We start from the raw sequence: 16577 nt of genomic DNA, 5'->3' as shown, positions 1-16577 counted from the left end.
TCTTTGACAGTATAATGTAATTGAATAGATAAAAAAAAATGTACTCGCCAAGCAGCGGCAGGAGAATACACATAAAAAAAGGTTTTACTTTCCAAGCTTTCGGAGCCAGTGGCTCCTTCTTCTGGCAGAAGGTTTGAAGGGAAGGAAGAGGGGTGAAGGAAAAGGACTCGAGAGGTTTAGAAAAAGGCATATAGTTCAGAAAAGTCACCCAGAACCCAGGTCAGGGGAGACTTACCAGACTGGATAAGAAGAGGGGGAGTTAAACACAAAGTGAACCTCTTCATTGCACAAAAATGTGGTTGTAAGGATAATGCTTGGTGTCCATCCTTGAGCTTAATGTAGGCAACTGTTTTCTTTTAATATGTATACTAATAACAGGCTGACAGTTATGAAATTTGTTGTCGAAAATTAGGTGTTATTTGAAAGTAATAGCAGTACAGAAGTATAAAAGTAGGAATAGAAACAGCCACCACTGTTTGCTAATTTAACATTATTGTTGCACCAGAAGGAATGAAATAAGTGATTAAAATATTTGACCACAACTCTCACAAATTAGAGAAATTATTTCTACTGGATAACTCTCTCTACTACATATAGATGAATTTCTGAATAGACAGTATGTACATTGTTGAGTTACATTTATCAGATGTTGTTGTAGATTATGATTATAACAAACAAATATGGCTACATAAATGACCAGCATGTAGCAGTGTTTCCACTGAGAAAAATTTTCTTATTTGTGAACATATTGATACACTCCAACTAAATGGACCTGTTCAATGGTTTTCAATGTATTATTTTTATTGCCCTTCCAGATTTCTTGATTAAGGTAGCTACTTTCAAATGATGCTAACTAGTTTCTGTTTGCAGATAATGAACATGGTGGTAAGCAGATAGTGGTGCGAAGCTGCATAGTAGACACATCTTTGATGAAGACCTGTGACATTGCTGAAAAAATGAATCTACCATCAAATGCTGAAGTTACATTTTGTGATAGTTGCCAAGATGATCTCTGCAACAATGGCAACCACCTTGCTGTCTCTTTCCTGGCATTGTTGCTTCCTTGCATTATTACTCTCATCCTTTCACCCATTCATTAAAATGATGTTGCTTGCACCACACACACTACATAATTATCTTAGTTTATACTTCAGACAAATATAATATGTCTGAAATAGATGTTTATAGCTGTACAGTCCTTTAAATGTAGACTAAAGCAACTATGTGATGTTCAGTGTGAAGTGACCTTGTGAAGAAAGTCCTTATGAAAATCAGTTATTAATATGTCAACTGACAAATCTGCAAGAAACTGCTGTATGGTTGTTTCTTAGTAATATATTTACATAGTATTATTATGTGTTTCTGTTCATATTCGTCCTGTAGATACTACTGCTGACACTCCTTTCTATCATAACTTCTCAATGGAGATTCTGATTCTTGCACCTCACACTGAAATAATCCATTGTGTAGCTAAGTGCTTATTTGTGGAGCATTTGTGAATCATTTCACTTTCAACTAAGTTGAATACCGATGTAGGACATGCTATCTTCTTATTTCAACAGTGCCAGTCATTTAGAAACTTCAACACTTGGAGCACATACTTGCAATACATGAAACAGTATGTTGATGATTATTACATGTACTTACTTTTATATAAATTTTTATAAAGTGTGACATTAATGTAGGTTTGTGTAAGAGCAGTCTAAGTTATGATATTTTAATTGAACTTTAAGTACTGTATTGTAATGCTTGTGTGTATAAATCTGGTAGTTGTAGAAAGGTGTAATTTCAAATTGAGATGCTTCAAATAAAAATTTGTAAATGAAGTTTTGATGAAACTTTATTGAATTCCCACTGCCTTGGTAGTGGATAACCATCATGGTACCAATCGCTAATTTTGCCCTATGCCTGAATATGCTCTAATTCATAACCTCCTTTCCAAACTTAAATTGTTTGTGAAAAATTACATATTAATGGCTGCAATGAAACAAGTGAGGGACCTATAACAATGTAAAGTAACTATCACTCAATGTGGGGGTGTGACTAATAAAAAGTGAGAGATCTCTCACTGCTTGTGTTACATGGCAATATGAGGGCAGGTATACTTGTCATCAAGATTCTGGTTAACCATGTCAGACCACCACAAGGGAGGAACTCCTTGCTGTACACCAAGCACATCTTAACTGCTACACATCTAACGCCTGCATCCTCAGATGTTACCTTTCATGCTACACTATTGTGGTGTCATTATTTAACAGAATAATGTGGTCCCATAAAAGGCACATATCTCTTTGAACTGTCTGCATAATGTTGAGATAGTCCTATGGCCAGTAACATCACCAGATCTGTTGCCGATAGAACATGTGTGGGAGCAGCTAGATTCAACTCCATCATATCAAGAACCAGTTACAACTGCTATGGGCCAGATGGTCTCAGGAGAGGATACAATTGATTTTTGAGACACATCGCAACCAAATTTGTGTGTGCATGCAGGCCAAACGGGGTGCAAAGCCATATTAATAAGTGGGCCCATACTGCCAAATTCTTTATAAATTAGACTCAGTTTTGTAATTACTGAAATAACATTTCATGCCCTTTCAACCTGTGAAATTTCATTTTGTTTCCTCCTTCCTTCTGAGTGCTTCACTTTTTTGGTCATGTAGTATATAACAAGTGAAAGAGGCAGCCCAAGAAAATTTTTGCAGATTGCGATACCCTACTAACAGTGAGACCACTCAATAAAGAAGCAACCAACTCTCATTCATTCATAATGTTACACAGAGCCCATCATGGGAATCTTCACAAATTTGGAATTAGTCAAGATACACATAAACAAAAAATAAGGAAATTTAATCTGTATACTATACTGCAACCAAACTATTACTAAACTGTTAAATATTATTCATGCTTATTACAACCAAATTTAATTGGGTAAATTACAAAGAAAGTTGCTACCTGCTTCCTCAGTTATACTATGTAGCTGTTGTCATTTACATGCTACTGTAGTTTAATGTTAATTCACTACAGTTATATTTTTCAAGGAACATGAGTGCTATTTACAGTACATCAGTACTTGTCATGCGGCTTTACAAAGAACCTTACTACTTGCCTAGTGGCTAAGAGATCTTTTCAATCCCTGAATCTAGATATATCAATATTTAGAAAGAGTGACTAGTGTGCAGGGTGGCAATTCCTCTCAAATACCTGGAAAACATGGAATTCTCAGGAAATTACACTTTACATGGGAAACTTATGGAAATCTCAGAAATTTCACAAAATAAATACATTGAATAAGACATCAGATTACAAGAACAGTAAATGTCATAAAATCAGGCATTAAATTCCCTGACAAACTTGGAAGTGAACATTCCTAAACAACATAGGCTCTGACGCCACCGAGAAGTGGGGTGCCTCACAATAGCCCATCTGAGCAAGTCAGATTAGCTTTTTTCTTAAACAAACATAAAATACAGTTTCAAAAATAAGAGGAAAGTTATACATGATCATGCAATGGTGGTATGCCAACTCCAGTTCCTTGCAGGTTAAGTAAAGGGATCTATATCTCACAATGATAATGCAAGAAATGGGAACTGGTATGTATGCTAAAGGACAGTCTCAAAGAGCACTTCCCATGTGTAAGGGAAGTAATGGCTACTGGTAGTTACTCATGAGTGGTCACAAGCAAGTAGTGAAACTCAAAAGCTAGGCATGAAGACCATCAGTTCCATTTATTAAATTTGTAATCCACCAAATACATTAATAAATAGATATAGCAAGATGAAGGTAGTTAAAGTCAAGTAGTCAAATTCAAAACCTAGGCATGAAGGCCATCAGTAACACTAGTTAAATTTATATGTCACACAGTACATTAACAAATACATATATCCAGAAGAAGGCATTAAAAGAACAACTAGTAAACGCACCAGACTTTCCTCATGGGACACTGAGGTCACTCAAAATGAGATAACAGATTACAGTCGCAATAGTGACAGCTTGGCACCAGAAAGGTTCACGCGGCAAATTAATAGGGTAGCAAGCACACTCTAGGAAAACAAATAGCTGGGTATGGACATGCATAATTGCTTGATATGAAAACAGCACTGGAAAAGACACTGCATGACAGTTGAATTCCAGTGAATCATTCCAAAACTTGTTCACCCAGTGTCGTTCATGAATGCTCATCAGGAGACTGCTTCTGCCATCAAAATGTCAAGTGCTGTAGCCCTTGAAACTGTAGGCCCATAGCAGAATGTGTCCCTCAGGCCACAACAGTCCACATGATGCCCACAGACGTCTCCCAGCCTCATGTTGCCCCACCAACCTGATTTTTAATGTGCTCTCTTCCAACACACCTTGTCTGCTTGACAGACCAGCACAGTCATGACCTCAGAACTCTGTGAACAGCCAATGTGCCCCCATGACACATTTCAGTGACTGGGCACACCAAATCACTTTCTTCCTGCCACCACAACCTCACTACTTGCCACTTCGACTTCAAGAGGGTGTCTACTAGAGCCTCAATTCACCACGTGCAAAGTTATCCCCTTTCAAATCCTGATGCAACGTATCAACTTACAACACAGCTATGCCCTACATAGTCGATGAACAGAAGCACCATTGGATGCTCAGCATGGGTGAATTGGGCAAACCCCCTGCATTCATCAGAGTTAGGTTTGGCAACCTTACACTCCCAACACTGACCTACCATTTTCCTTATGTCTTTATACAATAACTGTCCATCTTTCCTTGTGCAAAAAAGACAATCCCCCATTTTAACTTGTACCCTGGGATGCCTTCACCTGATCCCATGTGGCGCTTGATAAGCTCCAACTCCGAATCCCAATCCTGCTGTTGGCATAGCCTGACACCCTATTAAGCACTGCACTAGCAACCTCTCCCCCTCCTCCCGAGTCCTCGGGGGAAGGACATTCATTCTCTTCCTTGAACATTCAACTGAGGGTGTCGACCACCATATTCTCCCATTCTCTTCTATGCCTGATGGAGAATTTGAAGGTGGATATCTGCAATGCTCAGCAGGCAATGCACCCAGTTTTACAGTGTGTCAGTACCCAAGTGAGGGACTGGTCACCAGTTTCAAGCACAAATTTGGAATGCTCCAGATAAAACTTGAATTGCTCAGTGGCAAACAGAATGGTTCAGGCCTTGAGTTCATACACTGAATATATACATTCAGCAGGAGTCAATGAACAGGATGCGTACGCCACTGGCCTGCTTTCCCCACCCTTCTCCTGCAACAATACTACCACAACACATGAGCTGGAAGCATCCATTTGTAATATCAAAGAAAGCCTGAAGTCTGGGATGGCCAACATCAGAGCATTACTTAACAAAGTCTTCAATACATCAAAGGCTACCTGCTGGTTCTTGGTCCATTTGAAAGGCTTCCCCTTCCAGTGCAGCAGATTTAAAGGCACAAATTTTTGGTACCGACGAAGGTGTTCCAGACGTTCAGGGAAATATCTACTGTACGCGACCACGTGGTCCAGATAATTGTACATGAACTGGAACTTAATGTCACCCAGCACAGAATTGAAGAGCCTAAACAAATAAGCTGTCCTCATTGACAATCCGAAGGGCACCTGATTAAACTTGTATAAGTTGCAATCCATGGTAAATGCTGTAGCTGCCTTGGATTCCTCTGCCAGGGGAATTTGGTAATAAGCTTGGTTCAAATCGAGCACAGTGAAATAACGAGCCCCACTGATCCAATGATGTAAATCTGGAAGGGGCATGGATGCCTGAACCACCTCATGATTCAAAGCTAGGTAATCATCTATTGCCATATACCCTCCATCCTTGCCCATTGCCACTGAGAAAATTGGAGAGGCAGAGGGAGATTTAGAACTGCATAACTCCTTCACTAAGCAAGTTTATGCTACCAGATGCAATGCCTTTATTTTAGGGGGGAACAGCCTGTGAGGGGTTGTCTAATGGCATCTTATCTGACAGCTGGATATGACATTCAATTTTGTTTGTTACACCTAACCTATCTGACAAAACATCTGGCAACTTTTGTCCCTGGACAAGGAGCCCACTGAACCCACCATGATCACTTTGTACCAAATAAACACCTGAGAAATTAGTGTGCCAGCACAAATGGAACCTTACAGATGAATAAAACTTAAAACAGAAAACCCCCACGAATAATCGAAAACCATCCCAGTCTTCTTCAAGAAATCACATCATAAGAGCAAGTCATTGTTCAAAACTTTCACCACTAATACCTCCAAGGGCCAAGAAAAGTCATCTATCCTACAGAAAACATGCAACAACACTGTCAGAGAAATGGCCCTATAAGTCCATGTGATGGGCTGTAAGTCAGAAAATTTACAAATAGTATTAATGAAGAAATATGACTCCCTGAGTCTAATAATGCACTTACTGGCCTGTGATTAATAGCAACACCCACAAAGGGTAGTGGATTGTCAGTCACTTTCCTGACCCTGTTACAGGCATTCAGTATAACACAAGTTGGAAACCATCTTTGCCTCTTTTGAAGTCAGCTATTTGGCTGTTTTTACTGCCTGACATGACAAAAGTGGGCAAGGTGATCCAGCTCGTCGCTGTGATAGTGGCATGGCTTAGTACCACTGGCATTACTGGGGGTGCCACCATTACTAGTGTTGTTATTCAGCTGAAAGGAACTGCCTTCATGTCCCTGCCTCATACCAACTTGTGTCACTCCCTCCATTATAGTCACCAAATGGTCTAGGTTATTGTAAGTGGCCAGCCTCTCAGCAAATAAAACACAAAACTGATCCTCCGACTTCACACCCTGCGGAGCAGTGGCTGCCGTCTCAGATTCTGACAGCTGAACATCAAAAGCAAGTGCTGCTGTTTGTACTTTCTATATCTATTTGGTTAATGGCTCTCCCATCCATTGGACATGAAGAAGGTACTGGTTAATTAAGTCACACCTAACTCTGGTTGACAACGTATCCTCTAGGATCATAGTGCACTACTCCTACAGACTCCAGTGGTCCACCAGGACAACATTAACCATGTTGGCTAATGAGCCTTGATGTAACAGATATAACATGTGAAAAATTACACTCTATGGATCCTTGAACACATTAACCTGCCTCTCTGAATACACAGAAAACCACAAAAACCATACTAACTGTTGCACATTGAAAATGGCAAGGCATTCCACCCCCTTCAGCACACTTACAAGAGAGTTCGGCACTTTAGCAAAGTGGCATGACTAGCTGTCCATGCTCTGTCTTTCCATGCTAGAATCAGCTCCCATATTCTCTAATATCAAGCGACTGTCTTCCTCACTCTTACCTGGACCCCTGCCCAATTTTAAGGCATTCAATTTCATGTGTAACTGAATTGCATTGGTTTGCAATTCACTTACTGATCCCTTTCTGGTGTGCTGAGTGCTGCTGGCCAGCGGGGTGCACTCAGCCTTTGTGAGGCAAACTGAGGAGCTACTTGACTGAGATGTAGTGGCTCCAGTCTTGGAAACTGACATATGGCCAGGAGAGCAGTGTGCTGACCACATGCCCCTCCATATATGCATCCAGTGACGCCTGTGGGCTGAGGGCGACACGGCGGCTGGTCGGTGCCTTTGGGCCTTCATGGCCTGTTCGGGAGGGGTTTAGTTTAGTTTTAGTTAACTGATCCCTTACATTGTAAATGAGACACCACCAGCTCCAGTCCTCAATTTGATTAAACCAGTGCATGATCTGCACCTGGATTCAGTACACTAGTGCTTGGGATGGGTGACCACCATATAGGAATGCAAGGTTTTCCTCAAGAACAGAAAGAGAAGTGGTGCAGCACTCCAGTGCAGCACTCACCTGGCCAATATAGGCCCCCATAATCTGTGATAGAAGCATAGCTGCCCTGCAGGGACGTGAACACAGCTCCCTGACATCACCCATTCTGATTGGCCATGAATCCACAAGTCATATCAGAGCTGCTCTTTCCTCAGGTGGTCAACTCCCATCAGTGGCCAGGGCTCCATATCACCTCTGAGTGCACCTGAAATCATTAACAAAGGTAATTCTTACAAAACAAGAAAATTATTACTAAAATTACTAGTATAAAAATTCTTTCAACATAAGTGATGAACTAACTCTATTTCCAAAGGTAAATAAACTCTGCCCACCATTTTGCTGGATGCCAGCAACAACCTTGTGCCTTGATTAAGACACAATAATATTGTATGAGTAGCCATTAAAATTAAACTGGACAGTGAATCTCAAAAGCAGCAAAGGCTGAATAGTTAATTGGTTAGTCTTATGAAGATGCAAAACAGATCAAGCAGGAATTAATAATGAATACATTGAATAAGGCATAAAATTCCAAGAACAGTAAATGTCATAAAATCAGGTATTACATTTCCAGAGCAACTCCAGAAGTAGACGTGAATAAACAACACAGGCTCTGACACCACTGTGAAGCAGGATGCCTCATAATAACCCATCTGCACAAGTCAGTTTAGCTGCCTCTAAAACACACATAAAATACAATTCTAAAAACAAGGGAAAAGGCACACATAATCATGCAACAGTAGTATGCCAACTCTAGTTTCTGCAGTTTAATTAAAGGAATCTGTCTCTCACAGTGATAATTCAAGAAACGGGAACCATTGTGTATACTAAATGACAGTCGCAAAGAGCACTTCCCACATGTAAGGCAAGTAATAGCTACTGGTAATTACTCAGTAAATACTTCCCATGTGAGTGGTTCCAAGCAAGTAGTGGAATTCAAAAGCTAGGTACAAAGTCTATCAATTACATTCATTAAATTTATAAATCATAAGATACATTAATAGGTAAAAAATCTATGTGTGAAGTTGTGGAAGAACACACACTTAAAAGGAAGTTATAACTAAGCAAGCTTTTGGAGCCAGTGGCTCCTTCTTCCAGTAGAAGGGTTGAAGTGGAAGGAAGAGGGGTGAAGGAAAAAGAATGGAGAGGTTTACGATAACGGGTAAATTTCGGAAAAGTCACCCAGACCTGCTGGTCAGGGGAGAATTATTGGATGGGATGAGAAGGAAAGAGTGACTGTTGTGGACTGCACCAGATGAGATTTGAAAACCTGTGAGCTTAAAGGTAGAGGATAGGGTAATAGACAAGACAGGGATTACTGCTAAAACATCATGCATGAGGTAATAAGAATGAAAAGCTAAGTGCATTGTACATAACAGAGATTGGAGGGGACTGTGAAAAACAGACAGGTAAGGAAATGAAATATGTCAAAAACTAAAACAAAGTGAAGAAAGAAGTAGTTACTGTGAAGAAATGCCAGAATGGAAGAAATTAACGTAAATTAAGGCCAGGTGGGTGGCAAGAACCAAGGGCCAATCTTCGCAGTATCCTCTTCAGCCTTATGCTGCTTTTGCACCCATCCCCCTGCTCTATGGCTTCTACCCCTGTGACCATCCCCACTGCAAGACTTGCCCTATGCACCTTCCTACCACCACCCATACCAGTCCTGTAGCTGGCAAAACATATACTATCCAAGGGAGAGCCTACTGTGAAACAACATGTCATATACTAGCTGTTATTAATCACTGCTTGGCCTTTTATGTTGGCCTGACTACCACCAAATTATCAGTTAGGATGAACGGGCATAGGCAGAAGGTGTATACTGGCAACACACAATATCCTGTTGCAAAGTATGCTCTACATGACAATCGTGACCTTGGTGCCCGTTTCACCACACACGCCATCTGGATTCCTCCCCCAGACACCAATTTCTCAGAACTCTGCAGGTGGGAACCAGTGCCACAACATATCCTTTGTTCTTGCCACCTGCCTGGCCTTAATTTACATTAATTTCTTCCATCCTGGCATTTCTTCACAGTAACTACTCCTTTCTTCACTCTGGTTTAGTTTTCTACATCTCTCATTTTCTTACCTGTCTATTTTTTGTCGTCCCCCTCCCACCTCTGTTACGTACAATGCACTTAGCTTTGTACTCTTATTAACTCATGCATGAGGTTTTAGGAGTAATCTCTGTCTTACATATTACCCTGTCTTCCACCTTTAAGCTCCCAGGTTTTCAAATCTCATCTGGGGCAATCCCCAACAATCAGTCTTTCCTTTTCATCTGATCCGGTAAGTCTCCCCCGACTTGTGGTTCTAGGTGACTTTTCCAAAATCAACCCCTTCACCTAGCCCTTCCTTTTCTTTCACCCCTCTTCCTTCCCCTTCAACCCTTCTGCTGGAAGAAGGAGTCACTGGCTACGAAAGCTTAGATAATTATAACAGAAAATCCAGGATGGAATGTAACAATATTATGAAAAGGTGCTTTCAGTTGCCTAAGACTTCAGTCACATGTGAAAGTTACGTTTGTGTGTGTGTGTGTGTGTGTTAGTTGTTCTGTCAGCTATTTTTAACAAAGGCCTTACAGGCCGAAAGCTTTGTTTGTGACAGTCTTTTTGTTGCACCTCTCTGCAACTCAGCATCTTCGCTATATGGTGAGTAGCAGCTTTCCTTTTCAGAATATTGTTACATAATTATAACCTTCTTTTATGTGAATGTTCTACCACAACTTGGTGAGTACATTTTTTTTCTATCCAATTACATTATATTGTCAAAAATTGATTGTTTTATTGTTACAGCTATGTTAATAAATAGATATATTGAGATGAAGGCATTCACAAGGAAATAGTTAAAGAGCTAGGTGTGAAGACTGTCAGTAACACCCACTAAATTTTTAAACCACCCAATACTATTAACAAACACATGTATTCAGATGAAGGCATTAAATAAACAACAAATAAACACACCACAAAGACTATCATCATGGGAGAATTGGCTTAGCCAAAATGGACACCTGAATTCTAATGAACCATTCCAAATCTTGCTCACCCGGTGTCTTTAATGGAGATTCATTAGGAGACTGCTTCTACCCTCATGATGCCAAGTGTTGTAACCCCTGGCACTGGAGGCCCACTGCAAAATGTGCCCCTCAGGCTGCAACAGTTGCCCTGCTGCTCATGGACATCTCTCGGTTCACCACAGCCTTAATGAACTGATCCTTTAATGTGCTGTCCTCCAACTTCCACCTTCCACAGCAACAAACTCAAGATTCTGAAAATGGCTAACACAACCCTGAACCTCAATCAGTGACACACTAAGCCACTTCCTTCCTGCAACCACCATGTCACTACTTGCTGGTTCAGTTCCAAGAGGGTGTCTGCCAGTGCCTCATTTCACCACATGCACATGGCCTCTGTCCAGATATATGCTCACTCACAACCCAAACATGACCTGTTGACTTACAGCACAGCTCAAGTACATAACCCCAGACAAGGAGGCAAAGTTGGCTTGAAAATTATGCTCATATATTCTGTTGTGAATGTAAATCACAGTACAGCTGAAGCCGATTTTTATTATCAGCAACAAAAGCTATTAAGGACTAAAAGTGTTGAGAAGTGAATGTAAGAATTCCAAGATCCTTAAAAAAAGCTCTGGAAGATGTATGTTTATGAATCTTACACAATTTTCTTATCACTTTCTTCTGCTGAATAAACACTTTATTTACTTAAAGTGCATTGCCGAAAGATAATTCCACAAGACAACAGGGAGTGATAATGCATGAAAGAGGCTAACACTCCTTTCATTAGGTCATTGCAAAGAGAAGCGTTTCTAAGGGCATGATATGACAAACTGAGCTTCTTAATTAGTTTAGCCAAGCATTGACTCATTTCAGCTTGTTATTCAATAGGACACCATGGAATTTTGCACAGTGTGTTTCATTTAGCATATAACCATTAATATTTATTTCTGGTGCAAATAGGTCACAATTGCTGGTTTTAAATAGTGTAATATGAATCTTCGTGAGATTAAGACACAAACTGTTAGTCATGAAACACTTGTTAATGTCTTAAATTATCACCTGAGTTGTACTCCTGAGGTTGAGCTTGGACCTTTTATTAGTATACTCTCATCATCAGCAGACACTACAGTTTTTGTACTACCTTTTAAAGTCATTGGAAGGTCACTGTTGTATGTTAGAAACAACAGTGGGCCCAGTACCGATCCTTGTCACACTCTACATGTTACGTTCCCCCCATTGTGCAGTTACTTCCATGTCCAAGACACAGTCTGTTAAAGACACCCTCTACTGACAGTTATGAATGTTAGATTCTATCCATGTAAGAGAGATTCCATTACTGCCATAACATTTTAGTTTGCATGTAGAATTTTGTGATAAACACCAGAGCTTTTGGCAAGGTCATGGAATACACCAACATGATATTTTTTCTTGTTTAGTCCTGTCAGCAGTTTGTTTGTGAGGTCTTACATTACCTTTTCCGTGGAGAATCATTTATCAAAGCCAAACCAAGAGGCATTTAATAAATTCTGCTCAGTTAAATGAGTCAGTATTCTTCTGTAGGTCACTTTCTCATACACCTTTGAAAGGACTGGAAGAAGTGATAGTTTTGTTGTTACTGCAACATATTTAAGTCTGTTGGGAAATATTTCATGAATCATGATACAAAGATAACTTAAGTGTTCCTATCTAGTCAGCATAAGATTTTAATATCCTAATAGAAACACCATAATAGACCGTAATATAGAGCAGAATTAGTGCCTTTTTAATAATCTAATGAATCATAATTCCTTGAGTTCCTTAATTTTGTTTTTTAAAACCATATCTGTACTCTACAAACCACTGTGGGGTGCATGGCAGAGGGAACATCCCACTGTATCAGTTATTAGGGTGTCTTCCTGTTCCAGTCATGTATGGCACACAGGCAGAATTATTGTTTCAATGCCTCTGTGTCTGCAGAAATTATTCTAATCTTATTCTCGTGATCCCTATGTGAGCAATACATAGCGAGCTGTAGTATATCCCTGGAGTAACCATTTAAAGCCAGTTCTTGAAACTTTGTTAATAGACTTTCTCGGGATAGTTTACGTCTGTCTACAAGAGTCTGCCATTTCAGTTCTTTCAGTATCTCAGTGACACTCTCCCATGGACTAAACGAACCTGTGACCATTCATACCACCCTTCTCTGTATGCCACACACCTGAGCAATATTTTAGAACAAGTCACACTAGTGATTTGTAAGGAATTTCTTTTGTAGACAGATTGGCACTTCCCCAGTTTTCTACCAATAAACCAAAGTCTACGACCTGCTTTACCCACAACTGAACCTAAGTGACCATTCCATTTCATATCCCTAAAAAGCGTTACACCCAGGTATATGTACGAGTTGGCCAATTCCAACAGTGACTCATTGATATTGTAGTCATAGGATACTATGTTTTTTTGTTTTCTGAAGTTCAAAATTTTACGTTTCTGAATATTTAGAGGAAGTTGCCAATCTCTGCACCATGTTGAAATCTCATCAAGATCTGACTGAATATTTATGCAGCCTTTCTCAGATAGTACTTCATTACAGATAACTGCATCATCTGCATAAAGCCTGATTTTAGTATCAATATTGTGTAAAAGGTCATTAATATAGAACATGAACAGCAAGGGTTCCAACACACGTCCCTGGGGCACACTCAAAGTTACTTCAACATCTGAAAATGACTCACCATTCAAGATAACATGTTTTGTCCTCTCCACCAAAAAGTCCTCAATCCACTCACAGAGTTCACTTGATAACCCATATGATCGTATTTTTGACATTAAGTGAGGGTGCGGTACTAAGTCAAATGCTTTTCAGAAATAAAGAAATACTGCATCTACCTGGTTGCCTTGATCCTAAACTTTCAGTTTGTCATGTGAGAAAAGTGTGAGTTGGATCTCACACATTGATGTTTACAAAATCCGTGCTGGTTCGCATTGAGGAGGTCATTCTGTTCAAGATACTTAATCATGTTTGAGCTCAGAATACGTTCTAAGATTCTACAAGGTGTACAGCTTTGCTTCCACCATTTTTTCCTCAACATTTGAGGCTTTAAGAAAACAAGTTGGTTACATATGTATCATTCAAATTATTTTCCATCACTGGCCACTACTTATCTATTGGGCAATGTACAAATCCCGTGTCAAAAAAATTGTTCATCTTTTGAAGTGATCCACGAATTGATCTAATTTGTGACTTCTTCATGAGATTGGAAGTGTTGGTCAGCCAGGGCACATGCCATTGATCTAAACAGGTGATGGCCAGAGGGAGCAATGTCTGAAGAATATCGCTGGCGGGTTAGGACTTCCCATTTTAATGTTTCCAAGTACATTTTGACCTCTTTTGCAATGTGGGGTCGAGCGTTGTTGTGCTGCAAAATCACTTTATCGTGCCTCTCACTGTATTGTGGCCATTTGTCTTTTAATCTTCTACTCAAACATATTAATTGCATTTGATAATGAGCACCTGTGATTGTTTCACTTGGTTTTAACACCTCATAGTACATGACGCTGAGCTGGTCCCACCAAGTGCAGAGCATGATCTTGGAGCCTTGAATATTGGGTTTGGCTGTTGATGTGGAAGCATGGCCGGGATATCCCCATGATTTTTTGCATTTAAGGTTATCATAATGAACCCATTTTTCATCCCCGGTCACAATGCGATGCAAAAATCCCATTTCTGCCTCTGAAGCAACTGTTCACAAACACACAAAAGCTGTTCAATGTCTCTTGGTTTCAGCTCACACAGGGCCCAAGTTCCTTCTTTCTGAAACATGCCCATAGCCTTGAGACATTTTGAAATGACTTGCTTTGTCACTCCCACTAATCGTGCCAATTCTTCTTGAGTTTGATGCGAGTCTTCACTCAGCAGTGTCTCCAATTCTGCATCTTCGAAAACATTCTCCCTTCCAACACTATGCCGGTCTACAACATTAAAATCACCATTCTTGAAGTGTTGAAACCACTCATGATATGTACCTGAGAGCATTCAATGAGACTCAGCCACTGTTTTCTTCATATTGAAACAAAACAATAACACCTCCCGCAAATGACAAGAATGAGGCTCGTAAATTGACATTTTCAGTCAAGAACCACTTTATGATGCAGACACAAACCGACTAATGTTTGAATGAGGTTATGTTGACCGAGCTCGAAGCTAACTGCCTGATGTGTGTGATCTGTTTCTTTCAACCGCTACTTACCATTGTCGCCACGTATCAGCAAACGACGGAAGCAAAGTTGAACACCTTGTACAAGAAATTGATGTCAATGATGTTGGTTGGTAGTTTTGTGGATCTTTTCTACAACCCATCTTGTAGACAGGTGTGAACTGTGCCTTTTTCCAAGAATGGGCACAGGTTTTTGTTCGAGGGATCTACAATAGATTATAGTTAGAAGAGGGGCTAACTCACCAGCAGATTCAGTTTGGGATCTGACAATAGTTCTGTTGGCACCTGGAGCTTTGTTCAGTTTTAATAGTTTCAGCTGTTTCTCAACACCACTGACACTAATGCTTATTTTATTCATCTTATCAATGGTATGAGGATTAAATTGGGGCAATTGTGGGTTTTCCTTTGTAAAGGAGCATTTGAAAATCGAGTTAAGCATTTCAGCTTTTGCTTTGCTACCCTCAGTTTCAGTTCCTGTCTCATTCGCTCAGGACTGGACACTTACTTTGGTGCCACTGACAGCCTTTACATATGACTAGAATTTCTTTGGGTTCTGCAAAAAATCACTTGACAATATTCTGCTACGGTAGTCGTTGAAGACATCACACATTGCTCTCTCAACAGCCAAATGTGTTCCATTCAGCATCTCTCTATCTATAACCCTGTTCTTTTTTTACAACTATTATGCAGTAATCTCTGTTTCTTTATGGGGACTGTATACCATAGAGGTTTCCTCCCATTATAACTATTCTGCTGGGTACATATATGTCATGTGTGGTCATCTGTTCTCATAAACTCAAGCTAGAGAGGGGGGGGGGGGAGTTGTTTTAGGGGAGAAGACCAGACAGCGAGGTCATCAGTCTCATTGGATTAGGAAAGGGGAAGGAAGTCGGCCGTGCCCTTTCGAAGGAACCATCCCGGCATTTACCTGGACCGATTTAAGGAAATCACAGAAAACCTAAATCAGGATGGCTGGACGTGGGATTGAACTGTCGCCCTCCCAAATGTGAGTCCAGTGTGCTAGCCACTGCGCCACCTCGCTCGTTATCTCGAGCTAGAGTTACTCTACATACTCTTGACCTGTGCTGAAAGTTTCAAGTTCCTCAGTGAGATAGACACTACTGATTTTTTTTATCTAGTTTAACTGTGTCATGGTCCTTGATACCAATTTTAATGTGGTCACCCTCAATGTTGTCAGGTCTATTTGTTGCCATTAGATCAAATATATTTCCATCACAAGTAGTGTCCCTAACTATCTGTCCCAGGTAGTTTTCAGAGAAGGCATTTAGTAAAGTTTCACAGGATGTCTTATCATGCCCACCACTAACAGAACTGTAATTTTCCCAATTAATTGTTAGATGGTTAAAGTCTCCACCAACGATTACAATGTGACTGGGGAACTTACATACAAGTGAACTTAGGTTTTTCTCTTAAAGTTTTCAGTTACATCAGGAGATGAGTCTGGCAGGCAACAGAAGGATCCAATTATCATTTTATACCCACTGAGTCTTGCTCAAACAATCTCACATGCATCTTCAATTCCTATCTTGGTGGATCTGA

General features: G+C 40.2%; 1 protein-coding gene across 1 annotated transcript in view; it reads left to right on the top strand.

The window, feature by feature from the left end:
- Positions 1-1826, top strand: part of LOC126235849 (uncharacterized) — a 272927-nt gene extending 271101 nt beyond the window's left edge. Inside the window, exon 3 of the mRNA XM_049944715.1 lies at positions 871-1826. Coding sequence (XP_049800672.1) covers positions 871-1100 — 230 coding nt within the window. The 3' untranslated portion in view covers positions 1101-1826. The remainder of the gene's footprint in view (positions 1-870) is intronic.
- The last annotated feature ends 14751 nt before the right edge of the window (positions 1827-16577 follow it).

The sequence above is a fragment of the Schistocerca nitens genome, chromosome 2 (genome assembly GCF_023898315.1).
Source record: "Schistocerca nitens isolate TAMUIC-IGC-003100 chromosome 2, iqSchNite1.1, whole genome shotgun sequence".
In the NCBI taxonomy this organism is placed as follows: Eukaryota; Metazoa; Arthropoda; class Insecta; order Orthoptera; family Acrididae; genus Schistocerca; species Schistocerca nitens.
This window is presented reverse-complemented; position numbering and strand designations above follow the sequence as displayed.